The 27,723-nt window shown below is 38.9% G+C and overlaps 1 protein-coding gene across 6 annotated transcripts in view; it reads right to left on the reverse strand.

Moving 5' to 3' along the window:
* The window catches only part of abd-A (abdominal A), a 63,286-nt gene extending 45,625 nt beyond the window's left edge, over positions 1–17,661 (reverse strand). For 2 of the 6 annotated variants that reach the window (XM_065228061.1, XM_065228058.1), the window contains exons 1-4: positions 16,357–17,660; positions 15,860–16,028; positions 15,533–15,753; positions 8,175–8,210 (exon numbers count right to left, since the gene is read on the reverse strand). In XM_065228061.1, the coding sequence (XP_065084133.1) occupies positions 8,175–8,210; positions 15,533–15,753; positions 15,860–16,028; position 16,357 (427 nt within the window). In that variant the 5' untranslated portion in view covers positions 16,358–17,660. Of the gene's footprint in view, positions 1–8,174; positions 8,211–15,532; positions 15,754–15,859; positions 16,029–16,356 lie in introns of all 6 variants that reach the window. The other 4 variants (XM_065228059.1, XM_065228063.1, XM_065228060.1 and 1 more) reach the window with 4 other exon arrangements.
* Between the last annotated feature and the right edge of the window lie 10,062 nt (positions 17,662–27,723).

Below are 27,723 nucleotides of genomic sequence, written 5' to 3' on the forward strand. Positions count from 1 at the left end.
AATGGTATACTAAATGATATAGTACATGTCAGGGAGCCGTTAGTGTTTGTTGAGCTTCGGTTTGATCCTGCCACACTGATACATATGTACTCTGTCTCCGACATTGGATCCGTCGGTGAAACTCAGATAATCTTGAAGCTACTAACCGGCTGAAGGTGTTAATATCTCTAATCTTACAGCCACCCACTTCATGTATTTCCTATAGTGTCCTGATAAATCTAGGTGGAGATGAGTCCCACTCTTCGTCTACAATCCGGTGAAGAAAAGCACTTCGTGGGTATGAAACGGAGGAGTTTGTTGGCTTCAGTGAGGAGGAATACACCTTCCGTACTACCATAGGTCTTTTCCATATAGATATCCGCCTCAGAGCATGCGGTCATTGTAAGGACGTATCGGAAGGACAGAAGGCCACTCTAAGCACTGGCAGGGATAGATGGTAGTAATACGGAGACTGTTCTTATACAGCGATTGTATGTTGGACCCTAGGGCTGCAACCACTCTGTCAGCTGCTCGGCAGGTCATTTCGAAGAAGTTGAAGAATAGCTCATTTGAAGCAACTTTGCATAAGGAAGCACTTTTCTATAGATCACGATTTATACAGGTTTTTAGTATGTAATGTTGCGTGACTCATAAAAAACGGTAATCAAGAGTAACTTTTTTAATTCTCGTTTATAGTATGTTCTAAACACTTTTTCAATATTTGATAGCGTAGATTTGTGCCGAACTAAGGCGCTTTATCTTGTATCTGTAAAAAAGCTCTTATTTCAAAAGGGAATTACTTGAGTTAAACAAACACTCACAACTCATTTTAAGATATTAAAAATATTCAAAAATACTTATTTTTCAAGGAAAATAGTTTATAACTTTTCATCAAAATGAGATAGCAACTTAGTTGCTGGAACAAAAAATTGAGCCATAAAAATTTAATAAAAATGAGCGCATCGTTAATATACCGATCTCCTGGTTTCTGACGAAGCAGCCAGCGTTCTTGATAGGATTGTTTTCGATTTAACGCAAGAATTCATTATTTATTTTCATTATGCTTAAACATTATGCATTCGGAAAGTCTAAAAAATGCGGTCAAAATTGAACTGTTCGAAGATTATTTATTTAATCGATTATATCTATTTTAAACTTTAGCAATTCGAGTCATTTGGGTCGATGAAATTATGGAGCGAAACTGCTTTATGACATTTGCTCAAGGAGCCGGCGCTGGTGGTGTAGTGGTATGCGTGACTGCTTTCTCACCCCAATAAATCTTGGTTCAATCCCAGCCGAGGTCGGTGGGATTTTTCTGAGGCATGTATTTCGTTGGTCCCGGCCCATGTGTGTTTGATTGAATGGGTGCAATATCCTACGCAGGTGTGGAAGCTGCCTTCCTGCACATTCGATTGCCGTCAATGAATGGCAATCGATGTCCGTCGGTGATTGGCACTAGATTGAGGAACAGAGACCGACGTTAATTAAAGAAAAGAAGATTTGCTCAAGGAGGAATATTATCATAAAATCGCATGATTTTTTGGAGGATGATGGCAAATATTATTGAATTTTCTACCAACGCCAAAACGAGAAAATGGTTTTTCTAACATTAAAACGATGAATTGCTCCATAAGCCTTAGCAATTGTATAGCTAATCAGATTTACTGTCCTGTACGTGTTTTTTTTGGTCTGAGGAGCGGAGCGATGGGAAAACGTCTAGGATTAGCTTCTAAAAGAAGATTCTAATGAAAAAACTTTTAAAATAACGTCGGTCTTTGTTCGAGTGTCAATCACCGACGGACATCGATTAACATTCATTGACGGCAATCGAATGTCAGGGCAGGTGGCTTCCACACCTGGTTGGTATCAAACTTAACATAACATCAACATAAGAGCCGGAACGAACAGCTTTACTTCCAAAAAAACGTGACTAGAGATTTTTTCGTATCAGAAAAATCCCCGACCTCGGCTGAGATTGAACTCAGACACACTGGGGCGAGGAATCAGTAATCTTACCACTACACCACTGGCACCGTAAATTTCACATTTTGACATGATGAATTCAAAGCAATCGATTTTGTGTACTCATATTTAGTCAATATTATGTCAAATACACAATATTTCTCCCATTTCACAGTGGTTTAGAAGTCTATTTTCACGCTCTTAACAAATAGCTTGAGAGCTTGCGACAGGTGTGTTATAGGGATTGATTGAAGGGTTTAACGGCTCTTTCAGTCTTTTTACTGCAGCAAAAACGTTGTATTGCTTCAACTCTCCGACGTTTCGGTGATATATTTCACCATTTTCAAGGATTTGGTGAAATATATCACCGAAACGTCGGAGAGTTGAAGCAATACAACGTTTTTGCTGCAGTAAAAAGACTGAAAGAGCCGTTAAACCCTTCAATCAATCCCTTAACAAATAGCATGAGAAAAACGTAGATTTGGAGTGATAACGTCTTTAGAAAATTTAATGCACCATATCTTTTGACGATATGAGTTTTGAGATTAATCTCCCTAAAAATGAGATGCACCTTTTTCACAATGTATTCGGCAAATTTTTAGAAAACATTATTTCAAACAACTGTGTATAATAAGTCACGCCAAGTGTGAAGCCAAGTCTACCTATTGAACTGTCAAACCGGCTACTTATCGTGCAAAGGAAATCAACATTAAATGATCATAACATTTGTAATATTTGTTGTTGATATAATTCGACAAAGTCACTGATATCATGATTCACTACAGCCGCCAACTAGCTAGAAGTCATTTGACATTGATGCAGAAGTTCTCTGTTGCCAAGGGAAAGGAAAGGGAATCTTTCGAAAACCGTGATGCAAGATCCACTGTTTTTCTTTTGACGTGACTCTTTTACAAAAGATGCCGATACCATTGTGAGAGCGAAGAGAAGCGAAGAGAAGCGAAGAGGCGAGACTAAACTTTGTCTGAGACTTTAAAACCTTTCTGTATTTGAGTTTGAAAGCATTTCTTGTTTGTTTTTTTTTCGATTTTTTTATAAAGGTGATTTTTAGCCATTTCTGGACAAGTTTATAACCAAAGAGAATTTTTTGATAATTAACCCCGAAATACAGGTTTTATAACAAAATGTACTTATTTTTAATTTCTAGACCTTTAGTTATCCGAAGATGTGTGTAAAATAAAAATACACAACTTCCTCGAAGGTACTATGCTCCCATAATTTCAATTGAACGAGTTATTGATAAAAAATTTCACTTTTTTCAACGTGTGTATTAGACTGATGCAAAATTTGACTTTTTCGCTCCACAGTGCTTAAATGGTTTCAAATCGGGTCCTGATTAGCCTCCCAAAGTTACAACTCATTTGGTTAGAAACAGACTTCACACAAGCCATTTGAAGTTTACATGTAAATTACTATGGGAAATCCCAACTTTTTGTTCATTGTGTTCTAGTGTTTTTCCATATTGAGCTGCGAAACAGCTCAACAGCCATTCTTATAGAAATTTTTTTCAGTTACAACTTTGCTGAAGATCGTTTCTATGTAAAACAAGTCAGGGAAAAGTTAATAATTATTTAAAAGATTGGTAAACTTATGACATGATCAAGCAGCTGCTCTGTAGGCAACACTGTATTTTGCAGTGTGACATAGTAGCCATGATTTTTTGTGTCATATTTAACGCCCCGGAAACACCAATGTTGCCTGCTGAGCAGTTGATTGAGCATGATCATAAGACATCAGCGCATTGGACCATTGATAACTTTCGATTCTTGCATTTAATCAAAAAGTGGTGGTTGTAGCTGGGAAAATTTCCTACAAGTACAGTTGAAAACTTTTGAAGCAAGCCTATATGGTGAATTATAAGATAGACATGAACAAAAATCTTGGTTTTACCATAGTAATTCCCATATAAACTTCAAATGGTTTGTGCCATCTCAGTTTCTCACCAAATGGGTTCAAATTTTGAGAGGTTATTCAGGATCCGATTTGGAATAGATTAAGTATTGTGGAGCGAAAGTTTCAAATTTTGCATCACTCTAGTGTGTATCTTTCCTAGATGCATGAATCAGCAGATTCGGTTAGCTGCATCTGAAACTACATCAAAAGCGCTTTCAAGTGGTGGTAGGCTTGTCAGTCTACAACCGTCTGCTGGAGAGTTGTGCTCATAACAAATTTCCATGTATTTGCCCTATTGTGATCAACCTATTTTTTTTAATGTCATCATTATTTTATAAAGATTTTTCATTATTATTTTTATCATAATTTTTAACTCTTCAAGCATCAAACATAAAATGAACTCGATATTTTTGATTCAAAATGATTTATCTCGGATTCCATTTATCCGTTTTCTAATGTTTTATACCGTTGGAAGGTTATTTCCTTAACTTTTCGTCAATACGTACTAATGGTCACGCTATATAATTTTTTTAATGGACCGTAAAATTGAGATTATCTAACCTCTCTGAGATTATCTCAAATTTCCAGAGATCAGTACTCATTCAGTACTGCAATTAAATATTCGACTATGTAGCATTGTACTTGGCCTCCCTTAGCTCAGTCGGTGAAGGCACAGCTACAAAGTAAAACCATGCTGAAGGTGACTGGGTTTGATTCCCGGTCCGGTCTAGGAATTCTTCGGGTTGGAAAATTTCTCGACTTCCTTGGGCATAGAGTATGATCGTACTTGCCACACAATTATACTAATGCAAAAATGGTACAGACATCGAAAACTCCCAATTAATAACTGTGGAAGTGCATCTAGAACACTTAGTTGAGAGCACGCAATAAGCTAATATGCGATTAGCAATAAGCTTGAAATGCGAGGAAGAAGAAGAAGAAGAAGCATTGTACTAGATATAATTATATGAGCACAACGCTCTAGCAGACGGTTTTAGACAGGCAAAAATACCACCGCTTGAATGGTCTTTAGATGTAGTTTAAAAAAAATGCTATCAAACTCAAATACATGGTACTATTAATAAGACCTTTAAACCACTGTGCTTTTTGCAAACAAGTTTGAAATGATTTTCTTCCATGCTTTGCTGTATGTCTCTGCATAGAATCTCTGTTTGAAAGCTGAATCCAATATCTCTGTTTCCCTTCAACAGACAGTTTCTAAACAATAGTTTTGCAACAATATGTTTGCGCATTGCATAAAGGTAAGCTATGCGATATGTTGCCCATTAGCAGTTGTAAAATAAATAGCATTACATCCTTTAAAAAAGCAACAGACCAATTCTGAGAGCAAATCTCATTTCGCAAATACGGAAACAACAGTTCAAATCCATAAAAACCATCCACATTGATGCGTTGGACGTTGGCGGTGCAAATTATGATTTGAAACACGACCCATTTATAAGCATTACAAACAGTCCTCGTTCGTTTGTTACTTCGATGCGCTTGAGTGCTCAGAACATTCATGCAAATTATTATGGTGAAATGAGGCAATTTAGCAATTGTTACATAATTCAGGCGCGCAGAGTTTATACAAACACCCGTCCGCTGTGGCGGCGACAGTGGAGAGTGAAGAATTTAAATTAGTACTTTATTGCTGAATTGAAAGAACAGAGCAATCCTGAAGAATGAGAACAATGTTATGTCGTTTATTTTCACGCAGGAGGATGGCGCAGGTTGAGTAGGGCGAATACCTCAATCCTTGGCGACGGATGCAGTTTTTAACGATAATCGTAATTGCGCTTTGGTGTGTACATGTTTTCCCGAGCAAAGGCACGTCAAATGAATGTTCGTTAAAAATAAGTTTCATTCATTCATAAACTTCCCCCGGGTTTGAAGTGAATGTTTAAATTGAATCTTCTTTGCACACTGGCAGTCATTAGAACCATGCGATACACTATCATCATCATGATTATTATTGCTCTCGTATGATCGTTAAATAGACACATTGTAAGCGTAATTACATTCAATTGCAGACAATGGAATTTCTGAATGAAGCGGTGAATTTTCTTAAAGATCTTTCACCAGATTCGTAGCGATTATTTTCTCGCACGCTACTTTTCGTTATGCCACTTGCTTTTGATTTCGCCGAACCACACCCCATTAAACGAAATTCACTTCACTAGTTGCGATGCTACTGAATGGCTACTAAAATCATCGTTTGAAAAGTAATGGACAGATCATCATTTCGCCTGTTTAAGATTGTGTGTGTGTGTTGAATAAATATGTCATCCTAGTGTTACATTTCAAACGTTCACGGTCTATAACAGTTGACAAAATCTGGCTGATGTCAGTCAGTAATTTTCAAACGAACGCTCTCTTTAGGGTGGTTCCACGATGTTGATAGAATAAATGAAGAAATATCTCAACACAGTGAATTGGAGCTTCCAACATGTGCAAATCTCGACAACCTCACTCACACACAGGTGCCACCGTATAGGTGGCTGGGGCCCCATTGAATTTTTATTGTTCAATAAAATGGTCTATTTTTATGTGCTTATTTAAAACATTTCTACGACTAATTAAAATGATAAATATTGTAATTCCGTTTGCGCGCGTCTGGCTGCTGCTTTGCTCACCCTTGACTCGCAGCAAAGATCAGTTGACCGATAGACACCAAAGCATGTGTGCGAGCGAGTGAGGTACACTTTCTTCTCGGTCTCAGTGGCGTGAATCTGCCAGCGAAATAACTAAAAATTATGATAATTATACATTAAATTTGTAATCAAAGCCATTCTGTCTGCTCCATTATATCATCTTAGGCGTGTGCTTTATTCATTATCTTAACAGGGTAGAATTCAGGTTCATATTTCTCCAAATGAAAGGTAGCGCAGGTTTGATTGCATGGAATGTAAAAACCCTCGGGGAGGTGTGCTCCGATTCCAGCTGATGTTATGATTATTTTTATGGAGTGTCTATATAGACAGCCATTCGGAGCGACCCCCAAAAGTGCCAAGCTTATGCACACAAATACACGCGTTCTGCTTGTTACGACAGCAATGGCAGTTGAGCAAAATAAAAAAGCGTATAAATGCGGTTAGGAATTTGATACAGTCAAGGCCATTTGCGAGCCACTCATTTGAATACGAACGAATCCCTTTTGTGACGTTTTACTGACACGGCCATGGAAAGGATCGTTTCCAGAGAGCAGCAGGCCGATTTAGTCGCTTATCTTGTGTTGGAAAAAGGTGATACCCGTCTCTCCCTACGCTATCTCAGATGGCGTTTGTTTTATTTCCTCGGAATATTTTTATAGAAGCGATTTTCCCCCATTTCCCAGTTTCCATGGTAACCCTCCCAGTCAGTCGGAGTCATTATAGCGGCTACTGCGCCTTTGCTCTCGATTGAAAGGTTTCTTTGTTCTTGTCGCCTCTGCTTCAATATGATGCTGGACCAGGGCTGGGGGTATCGGAATTAATGAAAATTTTAAGAAATGGCCTTCGATGCCCTTAAAATTAAGAAAGAAAGCTCGAAAAGTGTTCAATTTCCGTAAGTTTAGAGCCGCTTTGTTGTCTCTCGTACTTGTCTGGGCCTCGCGTGGCAGGCATCCTTTTTTTTTTGAAGCGCCGCAAAGCTATACCAATATTAAAATCAAAATCACCATAAATATGGGAATTAAAATTCTATCCCCTCTCCTCGCATGCAGAAAGGCGAAATTTAGGAAATAAATTTGAATAAATTAAGCTTAACTTTCAATCTTCCAGCGGAGGCTTCTTCCTGGTGTTTGGCCAACCAATTTCGGAATCTTGGAAGGGGACCAAAGATACTGATGCTACACATACCCACGGGGTGAATCGTTTGGCGTGGATACGTGAATGGAATAAAACATGTTCCAAGGTACCAAGAGCGCATGTAATATTCAACACATCCCTCTCGAAGCAAACACACAATATGATAATGTAGCCACCCCTGCGCTTAACAGTGAATGCGAAGCTCTCACTTTGCAGTCGTTATCACCCCATCCAGGAATGGAAACGGTCTCTGACAGGGTGGTTCGCCCTCACCCTACGGCGTACACTTGACTGTGGCGATATGGAAAAATTAGAAATGCGCATAATTTATTGCTCCAAACTTGCCCTTCGCCCCCGACATTTAGGGGGTGAGAATCCACCATTTTGTATGTATCAGTGTCAATTAAGTTTAAAATTTCAATACCAAAAAAAATTGTTAGATTGCAAAGCACCTTACACCATTTGCAAAGCTAGGAAATTAGAATGGAAACGATTGTTCGGTAAAATGGACTCACAAGAGAGGGTAACACTAACCTGTACTGGCAAATTTTTGTAGCGCGGATTGAGATGCTGTGGATGCGTTGAAATGTTGACAACAGGAGAAAAAGGTGCATGTAGGGGAAGAAAGTAAAACAGTTATTAAGACATTTATTCACAGTATAACATTATGTCGTACTATTTATTCAGTTTGTCTAGTTGTTGACATAAGTATCACAAAAGCCGTAACAGAAGAAAATGCGCAATGCTTAATGAATCAACAAATAAAAAAAAGACGTTGAAAATTAGTTCTGTATTTAAAAATTCATACCATTCTTCAACAAAACTCGTCTTGGCCATCATAACAAGCCATTTTTCTAGGAATACATTAACCGACCACCCAATGGGAACGATGTGAACATACTAGAAATAATTTTTCTCTAGACTAGTACAAGCTTGGACATTGCGAAACAGGTGATGCGTGAGAAGTTCGCTGCAGGGGAGAGAAAAGAAAGCACCGACTCACGTCCAAACATGGAGCAGATTTACATGAAGAACAGCTAGCATTTGCTGTGCCGATTTTGTTCCCTTTCTCTGTCTCCAGCTAGCTCCAGACGGCAATGGATTGTTTATAATGCCATCAACAATAATTCATAAAACTCATATCTGCACGCAAAGTACAGCCGGCACGCGATCAGGCGTGGGTCTAATTTCCTCTCACACTTCAGTGTGACGGTTTGCTGACGTATTGCTTGCTATGGTTATGGGTTCACTTCCTATCAGTGTGATAACAAACGTGATTAGAACGGAAACGGCTTCTAAACCGCTCCGTCCTATGCTTGTTGAATAGGTTGCTTTTGAGGTTTGTTTCATAAATTATAAAATTCTACTGCATTTTGCGTGAATCCAACATGCAATCAAAACGAAGTACGGTGACGATCGGCTTCGGGCCACCGAGATTCTTTTTCATGCACAGGTTTTTTTTTCTCAAGATAATTTATCGAGAACTTATTCAAAAGATGCTCTAAGGTGTGATATATAATGCCGCTAAAAATGAGTGTTGAAAGTTATTGTTTGCCCTATGTATGATTAAATAGGCGTCATTTGAAAATTTATCAGACTTGTATCTAATGAAATCATATATTTTGGTATACAAATGTTTGGCGAGACATCTTTTTACAGCAGTTTAGCTTTTCACTATCAGTGAGCGTTAATTAAGTTGTTAACATTTTCCAAGACTCAATTTGCAAATCCTTCAGCAAATAGCACACTTGTGTCAGATAAACTTAAAGTAACCTAATTGTGACTGAACTCAGTCAAGCAAGAGTAACTGAGTAATTTTACAATAAATTGATAGTGAAGTATCGTGATCAAAGGAAATAAGGATCATATTTTATCGAAAATTTCGACAAAGAACTCTTTAGGAAAGATGCATTGGGAAACAAATAAAAAATTAATTACTTTCCTTATTGGGTTTTTCTATCCATATATATTTTTTGATATTCTAGCTTATTTATATTCCAATTTGGATCACCCTTAACTCAGAACGCCATGATTAAAACATACAAAGTTTTGATTTGTTGTGAAATGAATCAGCCTAACAAACAGCTAGCCAATGTATTTTAAACGAACTCACTAATTGAATTTCGGAAATTGGATCTCGAATCTGAGCATTTTGGCGATAACATAAATGTATGAACACGACTAAATGAAGTAAATTGATTCCTATAAACTTAAAAATATGTATCCAAAATGTATAGACAAACTACAACTCAACAAAAACTGACAAATTCAAGATTGCATCATGAAATGCTGCAGTATTTTTTTATCACTTCTTTGACAGTTGGATTTTCTAATTTGAATGAAATATAGTTTTGTGTAGTAAAGGGAATTTTTTTTTCAATCAAAAGCTTAATTAAATTGTTATTGAACTTCTTCTGATAAATTTGTTAGACTCCGAAAATAATATATCTAATAGGTCAAAATATGTGGCAATTCAGTTGACTTAATTGAATCCCACACACTAAGAATTTGTTTCCGTGTTCGGTAAATTTTACCGAAATCAGAACAGCTGAACATTCGGTAAAACTTTGACCTTCATTTTAAAGGCTATCGAAATTGAAAATAATATCAAAACATGTTCAACCTTGCTTAAATGATCATATCTTGTCATTTTAGTGGAGATTTAGTTTCAAAGTAGCTGAAAAGTAACTGAAGTGAATTGCATAAATTTTACCGAAAAATTTAACTGTTCAGATTTTGGTAAAAATTACCGAAGTTGGCGATAATTTCTAAGCTACTATTTAACGAGAAGCTGACACCGTAACTAAAAAATTCTCGATTTGATTATTCTTAAAATAATGGAAACTTATATGTTCTCGAAAAAAAAAACATACAAGATATCCTCTTAATTAAGTTTTAAGAATTCCAAGTTGACGGGATTTCATATATAATATAATTTTCATATCGTTTTTGGCTAATAAATTTATGTTGAGGTTTATTTACGTCTTAAGAAATAATTATTGTAATGAGAAAATTAATACTATTAAAGTTATTTTTATAAAAAAATAAATGAAAATCTCGCATAAAAACTGCACACCTATTACAATATTTAAAATTATGGATTAACAGCTGGCTTAAAAGAAAAACACTGCCAAGCGTAAGACTTAATGTTCCAGCAGTTCAGTTTGTTATTAATAAAGATTTAATAAACCACTTTTTCAAATATGGTAAATTTTAAGCATGATTTGATAACCTCTATAAGTTTCTCATAGTTAAAGTACATCAAAAGTCATAAAACTATTTCTGTCGATATAATAATAATTTCACACAAATTATGCAAAGATTTATAGGGTGAACATTGTTCTTCACTAAAATGTAAAACTTATGAAAGAAATCGAATGAAAATGTTTAAAGAAAATAAAATCTAGCGTTTAATTTTAAGCAAACATTTAGCAACTACTTCCAGAGAGCTTATTAAATTAATATTGCAAATTATATGGTACTTAATTAGCAACCCATAATTATGAATAGTTGAGAGTTTATTGAAACATGACTTACTTTCCGACATTGATTGATTCATTGTAAACCGTTTGAAGTCATTCGATAGCGCTGCAGCAAGAATCGTTTGGAATAGGAAGTTTTGTTCAACATTCATGAGCGTGAATTATCATTGTGTTATCTAAACAGAATACATTGCAGATGAACGATGACTATCCGGGAGGATACAATTTTCACTTCATTCATCTATACTTCATCAATTAAATACAAGACACGATTGACGGAATCCATCCACTTTGCGTTTTCAGGGGCAGTAATCTCATGATACGGAAGTCGCATTAAAATTTAACTCACTGTTTGCTTTTCTGAGTAATTTAAAAAAAACTTCGCACAATTAGTAGTATCGGAGCATAAAGTGTTTATTGTGTTGTACCTTTTGACTCTAGTTTTACGATGTTTTGAATAGATAACAAGAATCCTTGGCTCTGTAAAGTTAATTCAATTGAGCCTTATCAAAGTAGAACGTGAAATGCAGGTCCGGGAAAATGCGAAGTGGTAATACAAATTGTAGGAGAACAGAATTCAATCAATCGTGTCTTTAAAGCGAATCACCAGCAAAAATTGTTAACTACTCAGACCAAAAGCCAGAAATGAAGTAAAAAAGTTTTTTTTTTTAATTAAGTAGCTCGAGTATGTTTTCGCCGATTCGAAACAGACATAATATTTCAATCATTGTTTGAAAACGTCCATTTTGTCCACAAGTGCCCAGTAATATTCAATAAAATTTGCTGTCATCGTACTGGAATTACGAATACAACATTGTTTAAACCTGATTCAAATTTAAATAACAACTTGAGTTCGGGTGTAGAATTGTCACTTACTTTCAACAATAGTAATGCAATATATAAAGCGAGTTCATTGTTATGGGGCCATTCAATAATTACTTACGCACTAAGCTGAGGGGGGGATGAGGTGTTAGAAATGTTCATACATTTCCTTACATAGGAGAGAAGGGGGCTATCTTACGTAAGCATATACAATAGGGCGGGTCAAATTGACGCTCCTGCTCCGCAATGCTTTTAAGATGTGTATTGAGGTCCTCAACAACTGTTTAACACTCCGAACATGATGCCAACGGTAAAATGTGTAACCGAAAATTGGCAATGTTCGAAAAATCATAGCTCAGTCATGTATTGACAAATTTCTAATCTATTTAAACCATTCAAAACTACATAATTTAGAGAATAATTCGATATCAAAAGATTTAAAATCTGTTGATAAATTGCTGAGTAATGATTTTATCAAACATTGTCAATTTTCGGTTACACATTTTATCGGAGGCATCGTGTTCGGAGTGTTAATATTAAGATCTGAATTTGCGGGAGAGTTCTAAATTGTGTATAGGAAAATACATGGGAACTGGAACAAAACTCTTCAGTTGCTTGTCAAAAAATCAAAAATTGCTCAATTTTTACTAAACCTGGAATGTAAATTGAGAAAACTATGCAGAACAACTTTGTCGGGGATCGAAATTGATTCAACATCTGTACAAGAAGTTACAATTTTTTTTCAGACCGGGTGCTCCGCACATACCTATAGACGTATATAGAAGGTTGCAGGTATGTGCGAAGCACTAGGCATAAACTTAAAAATTCACAACTTATTTCAAAGTCGAATTGATTTACGGTCATCGACAAAATTGTTCTGTATAGTTTTCCCAACCTAAATCCCAGGTTTAGTAACAAAACTTGATTTTTTGGAATTTTTGACGAGCAACTGAATACTTTAGTTTTGTTTACCATACATTTTTCCATACACAGTTTAAAACTCTACCGCAAATCAAGGTCATTACCAAATTCATTCAAATTTGGCACATTTGACCCACCCTAGTGAACAAGTCATATACAGACCATTAAAATATTTGATCAAAGATCCTACAAAGGGGTGAGGGTTTTGTTAAACATTACTAAGTATTACAATGGGGCTAAGAGGGGATTGATAATCCAAAAAAAGTGCTTTCGTAATTATTGCATGACCCCAAAGTTGTGATCATATGCCGATCAGATCACATACAGAGAATTCTCAGTCAAAAACATAAGTTAACATTTCAAATAAAAAGATTTTTTGTGAGTTTATAACATGCCTACAAACATCCACAGAGGCTTACAAAACAGGTTCAAGAGCACACACTAATTTACCGGTGCTTCATTCTTCACGTATTTTCATATTTCCTATGCTTATTTGAACATGCAAGATAAAATTAGTTATATATTGTGGCCTATTTAAACAAATTGCGTAAATATTTTACAACGTATATTTGATACAAATTTGAACTTACAAAATGTGTACCACATTAATTCTGATAATTTTTCTGATAAAATTTTTCACACACCTCATGCTAATAATTAAATTTGTCAATGTCACTTTCCCCAGAATTTTACCATCTCTGGAATGAATATATCTCAGTCTTTCAGTCATTCTTCGGCAAAATTTTCCTACATAAGATTTATAATAAAAATTTATCGGATAAAGCTGACAATTTCAGTTCATTCAGCAATTAAATTTTCTACACACAGAACTAACCCAAACTTGATTTCTGGGACCTTCCTCAAACTATAATCCATTGGTTTTGAGCTACTTTATTACGGTTATTTATACACTCTTTTGAAAGCAATGCTGGGAGATCTAAATATGACGCAAACCGCTAAATAAGTTTTTGAAAGTTTTAATTAATGTAACTACCAATCCTCAATGCCTTGATTCTTTGGTATGAACAAGAACAAAATAAAAATCTGGGACACCTCATCCACGGCCCTTAAGTTATCAATATGAAATCATGTCAAATATCTACTGTCTATCGAATCACATGTTATTCTTTGACATGTTAACTGTGACAAAAGAACTGTGGTAGAATTCCCATACAAAAAACACAAATGTTGTCAAATATACTGCATTTTTAAGAAGAATTGTGTTATGAAAATCTCGTTTGACCACTGATAGTATTTTTGAAAAATAATACTATTTTCATTGATCAATAATTAACTTTTAACAAAATGTACTGCAATGGCTTTTGGTAAAACCTATTCAAAATATGAAAATCTTCTGCTTAAAATGTACCATGCGTGTCAGAACAATAGAACCAGCCTATGTCATACCGTCACTAAAACCGGTGTATCTCTTCAAACAGTTCTACACTACTTTAATAATGATCTTCCGATATTTGGATTATTTTGTAATACTGGACATCTTTCATTTAACTAACTGTTTCTCTTCGTGTTGTCAATATATTTACACCAAAATTTTACGAACATTCATTAGCAAAATCTCTAAGTTGGACAATTGTTAATTCACACAATTATTTATTTTAAATACACCGAAAATTAACCAATGTTTCAATTATTTACTATTAGATACTTTTTCCTGAACGATTCAAATTTGTCAATGTTTGCTTTAAGATTAATTAATGTTCGACAAACATAAAAGAATGAATGACAAAACAATTTTAGGTGTCTCGATTGATGTACAAAAATCTGAAAAGTAGTAGTTTTTATAATTTTTCAAATATAACAATTTTGTCAACCAATTCGTGTGAAATTTTATGATTCTATTTATCAGTGTTTTGATCATTTATGGGCAATTTTTGTGAATCAACATCATAAAGACAAACGACTTATTCAGCGAGGAATATATTCGTCATTATTTCAGGAGTTTTATATCGAAATGACGTGTTAGGAATTAGGAACGATGTAATTTCAGTTATTTCACATGTCCTGAAAGTTTAATAATGATTGGTTAGAAACCAACAGACATACAATGTTTATAATATGATGATGATGGACTAGCCAGTTGGCTTAAAGGCACCGTAAAGATTTACGGTGCCTCTATAGTTGAGACACCCACTGAATATCCCAGAGGTGCTAATATTTTCCTCGAAATTCAACCTCCTTAATTACTACCATCCTTCGTCACATTTGCATAGGCTCAAACACTTTAAACTTCATCTGTTTTGTATGCAGTTGGCCACATGCCTGACCTCAACCGAACCATGAATGTGCGTTAAAATTTATATTACTAATTATCACAAACCGGCCGCCAAACGGCAACCGAAGTAGATCTGAGACCACGCGTCAAGCAACCATTTTGAATGAATGGTGCAGAGCACACCTTTACTTATGCGTGTTTTCCCATCGTAACGATGCAGCCCCTACGCTATATTGTTGCTATTTTCGGCCAAAAGGCTCGACGACTTTCCGCTTCGGTCGCGTATTCATGGGGCGATGATAAGGGTAATCTTAATCTTTTAAAAGCAAGAAACGACTTCGAGCAGCATACATCGAAGAGTGAAAAGCTGAACAGAAGAATATAAGCCAACAAGCTAACAATAAAATGCTCTACTGGTGTAGGGTGAAACTTACCAGTCACTAGCCAGGGATGGCGGGTTATGTCCGGCAGACCGGACTGACCCCCGCCGACGGATGACGAAAGTTGTGAGCAGGCTGAACCTAGTGAATCCACACCAACACCGGCGGATGCTGCCGATACGGCAGCTGCTTGTTGGTAGAATTGTGCAATACTGGCACTTCCAGGAACTCCCATCGGTGGATAGCTATTCATTACGCTGTCCGTGTATCTACTGCTGGTGGAGGAGAGGAAAGGAGAACGAGAAACCGACACATTTTAGAACAGTTAGTCACATGGTGTTCAATCCGGTCACAAGGATCAAAGTTTGGAATTGAAATTACCTGCACGATTTGTCGTCAAGCCCCGAAAAGCCTGGCATCGTTGAGTAGCTGGTGTGCGACGAGGGGTGGTTGGATACGAACGGATACATTTTGCTGGTCGGTGGAGAATTCGGACTACCTTCACTACCTGTTGTTAATGGACTACCTTCAGAGTTTGGGGTCTGTGACACTGTTGAATTCGAATTGGAAATGGACTGTGATGAAATCTGTGAGCTAATGAATGGTTGAAACTGTGCGTATTTAGGTAGCATACTATCGATTATAAATTTTGACATGGCCGCATTACAGGGATTCTGTCGGAAGTGTTGTTAGTGGTCAGAATCACCCTGGTAGTTTGTTAGAATTGATCGGCAATACCTCGCACAGTTTCTTAGCTCTTGGAAGCTTTAGAGCTATTAAACGAACAGATTTTTTCTCTCGGGTTAGTAGCAGTCTCTGGTCTAATGTGGGTTAGTTGAAGTCTTGAAGAAACACACCTAGAACTACAAGGTACTCACTTAAACGCCTAATGCCACTGTTTTGAATTTTGTCCACTCAGTCCAAACTTTGAGCAAACAAACTGTTCCGAGCAAATGTCGCTCTACGACCTTAATAGACCCATTCTGAACAATTCATTCAATTATCACTGGCAATGGTTTTCAATAACTTTTCTTCTTATCACTTGGCTTTCTAATCACAATTGCTAATCACAAATAGGTTGACTTATGTTATCAATTTTTCGCTCACAGTTGTTTATTCTCATTTGCCACTTTAGATGCTCCTTAATTGCCCAGTAGCACTTAAAACAGCTTCGTCTTTTGCTCACAAACACGCGGCATAACAGGTCAAGATTGATCACCTATCGCCGGGAACACTTGTCACGTACGTCGGGAACTCAGGGAAGCTTAACTGTCGGCTTTAACAAAAAGCGCTGTTCCTTCTTCCTGTAGCTCGCCTCGTGGCACTGATCCCACTACACGTTGCATAAAATGTCACCGCAAAAAAAAATGAAAACAAAGCAGTGGTAGATATTTTTTTATTGTTTGTTGTTTTTTCGTAACCTCCTTCGATTCTCTATCAAATTGTTTTATTCATTTTTTATCTTTGGACTAATGTTGATTTTTATTACTGCTTTATTTTTATAGATATTATTTTGAATTTTCTTCTCTTGGTTGTTATTTTTACTGTTATTAATATTATAATAATAAAAATTCGATCGTAGAAGTCCGAAGTTGTTTACGTTATGACAAGTAGTTCGTTTATGACACAATACAAAAGTTTCGCATATAACAAGCAATACAAGAGGAAAAATGATATTCCCTGTGTGTTTATTTTATATTTTATATACATTAAAGCCCCGAAGCTCTCTGTATTGCCAACTATCGCCGTCCCGCTCTATTGGTGATTGGCCTCTTCGCACCGCTGTCTTGGCCTTTGGCCTCTCACTCATACGCGAATCTCTCACTCTCTTCCGCAAGTCCCGAGAAAATCAACGCGAAACGCGCGCGATGTTCAAGCCTTTACATGAACATCTGACTGTTGCCGTCTGAACTTGGAACGTTCTCAATTGGTACACAACTTTTCTCAATTCTAGAGATATTATCAGACTGAATGACCACGATCACGATTTACCGGTTACGATCACGTAAAAACCATCGAATCAATTTATTACCGATCGTTACTGTTTGAAGTGCATCAACGTGAAATCTTCGCTGCTAGACACGTACGATTTTCGAAATTTCTGCTTAATCCATGAACATCGCGAGCGCGTTTACGACCGTGATAGTGTCTGCACCTCTTCTTCGCACACACTGCGAACCGTCGACGCGGAATACCGCCAGTAGACCCATGAGCGATGAAAAACCTAGCTCATCGATCGGCGAGGTAACGCAAAATGTGCTCAATCTGAGGGGAAAAACTAGCCATCTCACTTTGGCAACTGTCTCATCGAAGACCGGCTCTCATTCCGGAGATACACATGTCGATCTTGTTTGACGTGAGCACGTTGCATTCGTACCCTGCAAAGGAATCCAGTCTCTGCTAGAGTAGGACCTATCTTGACACCACAAAGTTTCACGCTCTCTGTTCCGCAGTCAGTCTCTTGATTCTGGCCACCACAGCTCTCGTGGGGTGGTAGATGGGTCACGGTAGGGAATTTTGATTTTTCCTTCTCACTTCCCGCTTTCTGATCTCCAGTGTTGTGTGCTGTTGCACAACGCACCGAGTGGTTTGTCGTAGGTACATATTCTCATAAGAACTGGTAGTCCGGTGCGAGAGAATGGCTCGTAAATAGGAGAAAGGAAAACCGCAGCAGGAGAGAGCAGGCAATGTGAATGTTATAGGAAGCATGTAGCCGGAATGGTTCAGCTGTCTTCAAATGCTTCGGAAGATAAGAAGATTTTTTTGGGAGTTTTATGCTTTGTTTACTTGCCGCAGTGGACAGAGAATTGTGCAAAAATTCCTATGCGAAACCATTTCCAGTGGAATGCACTTTATTGCACAATTCGAACAATCGAGTTGGAAATGTGGACATTATACTAGAATGGTAGTGACCGACAGAAAGTGTTTAATTTTCTATTCGACAATCATCATGTCTGCAATCACCTCCCGAACATAATCTAAATTAAAATAATTACCCTTAACGTTGGATAAAAGTAACCAGCAAACTTAGGAATTAGCAAAGAATGGCTAGTTGCTATCATGATTGCTTGACTTATTTCATGCCATGACCATGATCATGATCATTTTAAATAGACATTGAATATATATCACAACTTAAAGAAGTATCAATCACATTTTTTCATGGAGACGCATTATACTTTGTTATAAGACATTGTTCAAAAACAATAAGTATGCAGAACATTTTGGAGGAAGAAACTGCATAGCATATTTTTAAACAATTCCAGATATCCCTAAAGGACGAGGATATGAAAAAATATTGATATTTGTGGTGTTGGATCGATGTTGGTACATTCAACGTAGTGTATTTAGCAGGATGAGAATTATTATGTGACCGTAATCACTCAACAATCGGAAAAGCAGACATTATTATGTCGAGTTCAGACTAGGGAGCTGTAACGTGTCTCAAGCGATTATTGTGATAAAAGAAAAATTTAGGTAAATGCAGCTCTTTTATCTTAATATCCAATCATGATACATAGCAATAGCTGCAGCATTTAAAAAAAAATTGCCTATTTAAAGAAAATTAAAACGTTCTAGGTAAGCTGATTTGGGGCGGAATAAGAAGCTGCGATATTTTTGTAAATATAGATTTTTGAAATTTCATATGTGTGAAACGTTATGTGTGGGAGTGCAGCTGGGCATTACCGGGTCATATAACAACAAAACATTGGAAACATATTGCTGAAATACGGAATGAGGGCTGCGAAAAATCGAAATGGTTAGAGCCACATAAATGAAGAATTTCCTAATATCCACATTTTGACAGCAAATTTTGCGGAATTTTAATCCAAATGGTATGGCTTCCGGCAGCACTTTTCTCGGTTATTACAGATTGAACTCGATTATCCGGAGGCTTGAAAACAATTTCTCTCCGGAACCATTTTTTTCGTTGCCGCTTATGAAGGAATATTAATTGCACCCACATTGAACGTTTTAAAATTATTTTCTTCCTTTTTCTGATGCTGGTCACATATGGCAATAGATGAAAAAAATCTTTTTTCAACAATGGCTGAAGACCTCCAATGGCTGAAGACAATGAAAAGACCTCCAGGTGGTCATAGATCTTCAAAAAATTGTTATTTATCTTAGACTTCAGCTTGACCACGTATCATTTTAAAAATCTTCAACTGCCCAACAATTAAAATCACATCTCCCAGATATTATTTTGAATACCAAGATGCTCAGATGATGACCCCGTAATGTGGGTAGATCACCTTTTCGTTGTACGTTACGGGATGTAAGATCTACCACCTATTCATAGTCTTGACTACTTCAAACTAGGGGAACAGGATTTTTCAATAATCAAAGGAACACATCTTAGTCCTTGTTACTTTTCAAGCCTTGTTGATAGAGATAAGTCTTCAGTTTTTTTTTTCCTTGATTTGTTTTCCGTCGATCTTGTTTTCCGTGCTGAGCACCAATGCTACCGACGCCAGGGAGGAAGCTTCCACACCTGGACCCTACCTATCGACCCATCAACTCATGAACCGGGGACCAACGGTTTTACTTCCCTTCCGAAGGCGTGATCAGAGATGTTATGCCTCAGAACATCCCGGCGGTGCCGACTGGGATTGAACCCAGGCCTGCTGGGGTGAGAGGTAATCACGCTTACCACTACACCACCGGCGCCGCTTAAGTCTTCAGGTTGCCTGGATCGAGGATGATTTTGAAACAAGGAAAAAATGAGTTAGTTAGTCTTCACCTATGTGATTCCTAATCTTCTAATCTCCATTTCTAGATCTCCAAAAAATCATCAAGATATTTGTTAAATACTTCAACTTGTTCAATCACATCTCCCCGTTATTCTTACGAATACCAAATTGCTCAGAAATCAATCCAAAGATTTATAGGTGATCATAGATCTCCAAAAAGGCCTATGATATATAATAAATATTTATTCAAGACATCAGCTTGATCAGATATCATACTGAAGATCTAAAACTGCACATAAATTCAAATTATATCTCCCAAATATCCTCTAATGATACCAGGTTGCTCAGAAATTACTCAAAAGACCTCATTCATCATTATGCATAGCTGTCAAAAAAATCTTCAAGATGTCTGTTAAAGACTGCACCTTGATCAGGTATCATTCTGAAGATCTCAAACTGTTAATCAATTCAAATCACATTTCCCATATATTCTCTCATGATACTAGGATGCCCAACAATTATTGCCAAGACCTCCAGGTGATAAAAGATCTAAAAAATTCCACTACCTAAACATTCAAATCATATCTTCCATGCATTTTTCAAGATACCATAACATCTCCCAGATATTCTCTCAAATGCCAAGTTGCCAAGTTGCAACCCTCAAGATGTTTTTGTCAAGATTTTAGATTGATCAGGTATCATTTTTAAGCTATCCAAGTATTCCATAGCGGTGCCGGTGGTGTAGTGGTAAGCGTGATTACCTCTCACCCCAGCAGGCCTGAGTTCAATCCCAGTCGGCGCCGCCGGGATGTTCTGAGGCATAACATCTCTGATCACGCCTTCCTTCGGAAGGGAAGTAAAGCCGTTGGTCCCCGGTTCATGAGTTGATGGCTCGATAGGTAGGGTCCAGGTGTGGGAGCTGCCTCCCTGGCGTCGGTAGCATTGGTGCTCAGCACGGAAAACAAGATCGACGGAAAACAAATCAAGGAAAAAAAAATAAGTTTTCCATAATCCATATCGCATCTCTCATATTTACGCGCAGCTCGACCGCGAGTACGATCGCTGCCCAAGCCACGACGTCAAGATCATCATAGGAGACCTAAACGCTCAGGTAGGCCAGGAGGAGGAATTCAGACCGACGATTGGAAAGTTCAGCGCCCACCAGCTGACGAACGGGAATGGCTTGACGGGCCACTCACCTTCTTCCAACACAGCCTCCCCTATCGTTACACCTGGAGATCACCACAGCAGACGGAATCCGAATCGACCACGTTCTGATTGATGGACGGTACTTATCGACGTCAGGACCTATCGTGGCGCTAACATCGACTCTGACTACTACCTGGTGATAATCAAACTGCGCCCAAAACTTTCCGTCATCAACAATGTACGGTACCGACACCCGCCACGGTACAACCTAGAGCGACTGAAGCAACCGGATGTCGCCTTAGCATACGCGCAGAATCTCGAGGCAGCGTTGCCAGAGGAGGGCGAGCTTGATGTGCCCCCTCTAGAGGACTGCTGGAGTACAGATAAAGCAGCCACCACCGACGCAGCCGAGAGCACCATTGGGTACGTGGAAAGAAGTCGACGGAATGAATGGTTCGACGAGGAGTGCAGAGCGATTTTGGAGGAGAAGAACGCAGCGCGGGTGGTAATGCTGCAGCATGGAACCCGACAGAACGTGGAACGGTATAAACAGAAGCGGAAACAGCAGACCCGCATCTTTCGGGAGAAAAAACGCCACCTGGAAGAAGCGGAGTGCGAGGAAATGGAACTGCTGTGCCATTCCCAAGAAACACGGAAGTTCTACTAGAAGCTCAACGCATCCCGCAACGGCTTCGTGCCGCGAGCCGAAATGTGCAAGGATAAGAACGGGAGCTTCTTGACGGACGGACGTGAGGTGATTGAAAGGTGGAAGCAGCACTGCGATGCACACCTGAATGGCGAGGAGAACGTAGGCACGGGAGACCAGTGCAATGGAGGAAACGACTACGTCAGTGCAGCAGAGCACGGAACTGACCCAACTCCCACGCTGAGGGAAGTAAAGTATGCCATTCAGCAGCTCAAAAACAACAAAGCAGCTGGTAAGGATGGTATTGCAGCCGAACTCATCAAGATGGGCCAAGAAAAGTTGGCCACCTGCTTGCCCCGGATGATAGTCAGGATCTGGGAAACAGAACAGCTACCGGAGGAGTGGAAGGAGGGGGTAATCTGCCCCATTCACAAGAAAGGCGACCATTTGGAATGTGAGACCTTCAGAGCGTTCACCATTTTGAATGCCGCCTACAAAGTGCTATCCCAGATCATCTTCCGTCGTCTATCACTTAAAATGACCGAGTTTGTGGGAAGTTATCAAGCCGGCTTCATTGACGGCCGATCGACAACGGACCAGATCTTCACCGTACGGCAATACCAGGTCCCAACGCATCATTTGTTCATCGACTTTAAGGCGGCATACGACAGTATCGACCGCACAGAGCTATGGAAAATCATGGACGAGAACGGCTTTCCTGGGAAGCAGATCAAACTAATCAAAGCAACGATGGACGGTGTGCAAAACTGCGTAAGGGTTTCGGGTGAACTATCCAGTTCATTCGAATCTCGCCGGGGACTGCGACAAGGTGACGGACTCTCATGCCTACTCTTCACCATCGCTCTAGAAGGTGTTATGCGACGAGCCGGGCTCAACAGCCGGGGTACGATTTTCACGAAATCCGGTCAATTTGTGTGCTTTGCGGACGACATGGACATTATCGCAAGAACATTTGGAACGGTGGCAGAACTATACACCCGTCTGAAACACGAAGCAGCAAAGGTCGGACTGGTGGTGAGTGCGTCAAAAACAAAGTACATGCTAGTAGGTGGAACCAAACATGACAGGATTCGTCTAGGAAGTAATGTCACGATAGACGGGGATACTTTCGAGGTAGTGGAGGAATTCGTTTACCTTGGATCCTTAATGACGGCTGACAACAATGTGAGTCGTGAAATACGAAGGCGCATCATCAGTGGAAGTGGTCCTCTATGGACACGAAACATGGACTATGCTCGAGAAGGACCTGCAAGCACTCGGAGTTTTCGAGCAACGTGTGCTAAGGACGATCTTCGGTGGTGTGCAGGAGAACGGTGAGTGGCGGCGAAGAATGAACCACGAGCTCGCTGCACTCTACGGCGAACCCAGCATCCAGAAGGTGGCCAAAGCCGGAAGGATGCGGTGGGCAGGGCATGTTGCAACAATGCCGGACAACAACCCTGCAAAGTTGGTGTTCGCTACTGATCCGGTTGGCACAAGAAGGCGTGGAGCGCAGAGAGAACGATGGGCGGACCAAGTAGAGCGTGATCTAGCGAGCATTGGGCATGACCGAGGATGGAGAGCGGCAGCCGCAAACCGAGTATTGTGGCGTACTATTGTTGATTATGTCTTATCTTAAATGTGATGTTGTACAAATAAATGTATGTATGTCTCTCAGATTTCCTCTCATACGAAACACGGCAGCTCATAAATTATTCCAAACTCCTTCATGTGTTTTAGATCTCCATAAAGTCGTCTGGATATTTTCTCAAGACTTCAGGTTGATCAGGTACTATTGTACTGAAGATCTCAAACTTTTCATCACTCTAGGATATTTTCTCATGATGCAAGGTGGTTCCGAAAATATTCCATAGACCATCAGGTGATCAGAGATCTTAATTTTCTAGGTTGTGTTCTGAAAATCTTCAACTCTGCAACAATTCAATTCAAATTGCAACAACTATGCAATGAGTCACTTGGTATGGTCCCTCACAGCTCAGGATGGTATGGTATATGGTCACCTCAGGATGCCTTGGTCATGCCTCATATCCAATCATATCCAATACGGATAATCGTACCCTTGGATAATCGAGTCCGACCTTTATAGCTTAACACATTAAAATCTCTTTTAAGAATTTAGTTTGGCATATTAGCTATATCTTCCTTAATAGGCAGCAATTTTTTTACCGTGTGTTTTACCGTAGAACACTCAGCTCCAAAATTAGGGGATGGCAAAAACCCACCCCCGTCAAGAACGACAAGCCAATGGATAGTGGTACAGAAATAAAAATTGTGAGGAAAAAAATATGTTGATTCTAACTTCCCGTGACATTTATGAGGGGTCGAAGAGTTCTTGGCATCTTTCAGATTGGTCTTATAATTAACAACAGTTCTGAATTTGAACATCTCTAATATTTTGCAACTTTTTTGCTATTCCTAGGGAATTATTAGGATAATTTATGGTAAATGTGGGAGAATACTTGAAGAATACCCGAGTAGATAATGAAAACATTATTTGATATTATGATATAATCGTTCATAATAACATAATTTGATAACTGTGTGGACGAGTTAACAGTTTTTTCCTTGATTTGTTTTCCGTCGATCTTGTTTTCCGTGCTGAGCACCAATGTTACCGACACCAGGGAGACAGCTGCCACACCTGGACCCTAACTTTCGACCCATCAACAAAAAATCTAGCTGTACTAGTAACACATCAATTTAGGCATTATGATATTGGCATTTTTTTTATATTTCCATTAAAAAGCGGTATCAACATTTTCATATTTAAATTAGGATTCAAGTGGAGGTGGTGTATAAAAAATATAAGCAAGGATACTGTTTTAAATCTTCATAATTTAGAGGGTAAGAAGAAAAAGGGCGTGTGGTAGAGATGGTTGGTATGTAAGATTGGTGTAAGTAAACATAACACTCGAAAAACGTGCAACCATTTTTTGGATGGGTAAAAATTTATGAAATTGTGAGTAAAAATAGTTTAGAGTGTAATGTTTACATGTGCAAATCTCGTGTGGTTATCGAGATGGCTTCCAAGCAATAAGTGCTTCGACAAAAAAATATGGGAGCGGTCGTGGAAAATCCAGGCCAGTCCCACAGGTGGATCACGAGACAGTTTGGAATCGACAATTCAACCATGTTCGGTGTGGTAAAATCGTTAAACGAGACCCAGACGACCCAGCGGCGAGCTGACAGCGGAAGAAAAACGAAGACGACCAACCTCGTGAGAACAATGAAGCTGAGAGATTACTTCAAGCGCAATCCGAACCTTTCGATTCGGAACGTTGCCAAAAAGGTCAATTCTTCAGTGCGGTTCGTTCACCATACAATGAAGCGGGTCAGACTTCATGTCTTCAAGGTAAGGAAGGTGTCTAGCAGAACCGATAACAGAATACGGTGACAAAATCCCGCGCCAGGAAGCTGTACCGAGAGTTGTTGGTGCAGCCGAAATGCATCGTAATGGACGACGAGACGTGCATTAAAGCGGACGCCAGCAGATCCCCGGCTTGGAGTTTTTCGTCGGCAAGTCCCGCCTGGATGTTCCGGAGAAGTTGCGGAAGAAGAAGGTCGACAAATTTGCCAAGAAGTACTGGGTGTGGGTGCGGCAAATTCAGCAAGCATAACGACCGGTACCATCAACGGCCGAATATATAAAGAAGAATGCCTCCAGACGCACCTGCTGTCCTTCCTCCGGTCCCACGAAGGTGACACTCTGTTTGAGATGGATCTGGCATCGTGCCATTATGGGAAACCGGTGATGGAATTGTACGAAGCCAACAATGTTGTTTTTGTGCCGAAGGAGGCAAATCCGTCAAACTCGCCAGAACTTCACCTTATAGAAAAATTCTGGGCGATTACGAACGGCAAGCTCCGGAAAACAGGGAAGGTCTTCAAAAACGACAAGGATATGAAAAAAGAGTGTGTAAGAAAGATGACGAAAGTGTTGCACAGGATTTGATGGGTTGCGTTAAGTCCAAGGTGCGGGCATTTAGCCTAGGAGAGGAGGTTGAATAAACCAACTTTGCAAAAATATAGCTAATATGTGTTTATTTATTCCCTGAGAGTTTCAAAAATATCGAACTGAGCTGAATTTTTGGTGATAATTTTTGTCTATTGCATTTTTTTCGTGTACAGTATGTCCCATAAAAAATGCGAAAATAATTTTTTTTCACAGGAAATGATAAAAAAAAAATCATAATTTTATTTAGGGAATTGTTTATTAAGCCTTTCATGATTACATTGCTCAATATATCCACCATTTTTCTCGATCACCTTCTCCAAACGGGGACGGAATCGAGAGTATACCTTCTTAACGTATGAGTCAGTCATCTAGTTCCATGCCTTGGTAATGGAAGTTTTCAGGGCGCCAACACTGGGGTGAGAACGTCCACAGGCCTTAGCCTGAACAGATGCCCATATTGAGAAATCCAAAGGATTGAAGTCCGGGCTGCTAGGAGGCCAAATGTCCATTGGCCAAAATTCTATGTTTTACTTCAGCCACGCTTGAGTCCTTTTTGAGGTAAGACACGGCGCACTGTCCTGTTGGAAAATGACGTGTTGGTGTGCTCCAAAGTTGGCTTTCATCCGTGGCAGAACGTGGTCCTTCAAAATGTTCATGTAAATCTCGGTATTAACTTTTAAACCAGCTTTGATAAATACTGGAGGCATTTTCAAGCCATTGGACCCAACTGCCCCGAAAACTATGACTCCGGCCGGATGTTTGGTTGTAAACTTGAATTTCACCTTCTCTGGAACATTCTCAATCATTTTCGGCGAAATAAACCTGCCTGTACGTGTGTTAGATACGGGATCGATGGTGAACATTTTCTCATCGGAGAATACGATGATGGTATGCTTCTTTTTTAATGCTGACACCAAACGTTTCGAGCTCTTCAGCCGTAGTTGTTTGATTCGGTCCGTTACAAGGTGGCGCTTTACTCTTGCCCTGGACGAACATTTCAAGCCATCTTTGACCAACCGTTGCATGGTAGTTTTTGAAATATCGGCTTCCTTAGCCAATTTCCGGATCGATCTGATAGGATTTCACCTCACTTTGTCTCTCACTGATCTGATGACCTTCGGTGTGCGAGCGGACCGTGGACGGCCATTTCCCGGCTTCCGTGGACGTGGTATATCAAGGAGTGAACGTTGGATACGGTAAACGGTAGCCAGGTCCCACAATCATTGCAATTTGTTTTACGAGCTTTTGGACGAGCAGCAAACTATAGTCACAACCTCCTTTGCGTACATTTTCCTCAACTTTGTTGCTCGCGAACCACTGTTTTGTTTACATCGTCTCAGAGTATACAGTCAGAACACACACGCATTAAAACAGTAAAAATAATGTTTAAAGCTGCCCAAACATAAGTATTGAAAGCTTTCGCATTTTTTTATGGGACATACTGTACAGTCTTTATAAATGACAAAACTTAATAAAAATAAAGGGAGGAATATTTGTCACTTGCACTCCTTTCCTTGTGAACTATATTATCTCAACTCAATCTCTATATTATCGCTAGACGGCTAGAAGTCACTAGATATGTTTACACGGCTAAGAGATGAACTAGCCTATGGCTAAAAATCTCTCAAATAAAGGAAAAAAAAAAGTTTAAACGGCTAAATTTAATTTGACCTATCAAGAAATTAAATAATTTTTCAGCAATTAGTAGCAATTTTTATTAAACTGCTTACAGAAAATAAAGATCCGTAAACAAATCACTTCGATTTGAAAACTAATGCTT

The sequence above is a fragment of the Ochlerotatus camptorhynchus genome, unplaced genomic scaffold, assembly GCF_037179485.1.
Source record: "Ochlerotatus camptorhynchus isolate MF236.1 unplaced genomic scaffold, CSIRO-AGI_Acam_v1.1 ptg000278l, whole genome shotgun sequence".
Classification (NCBI taxonomy): domain Eukaryota; kingdom Metazoa; phylum Arthropoda; class Insecta; order Diptera; family Culicidae; genus Ochlerotatus; species Ochlerotatus camptorhynchus.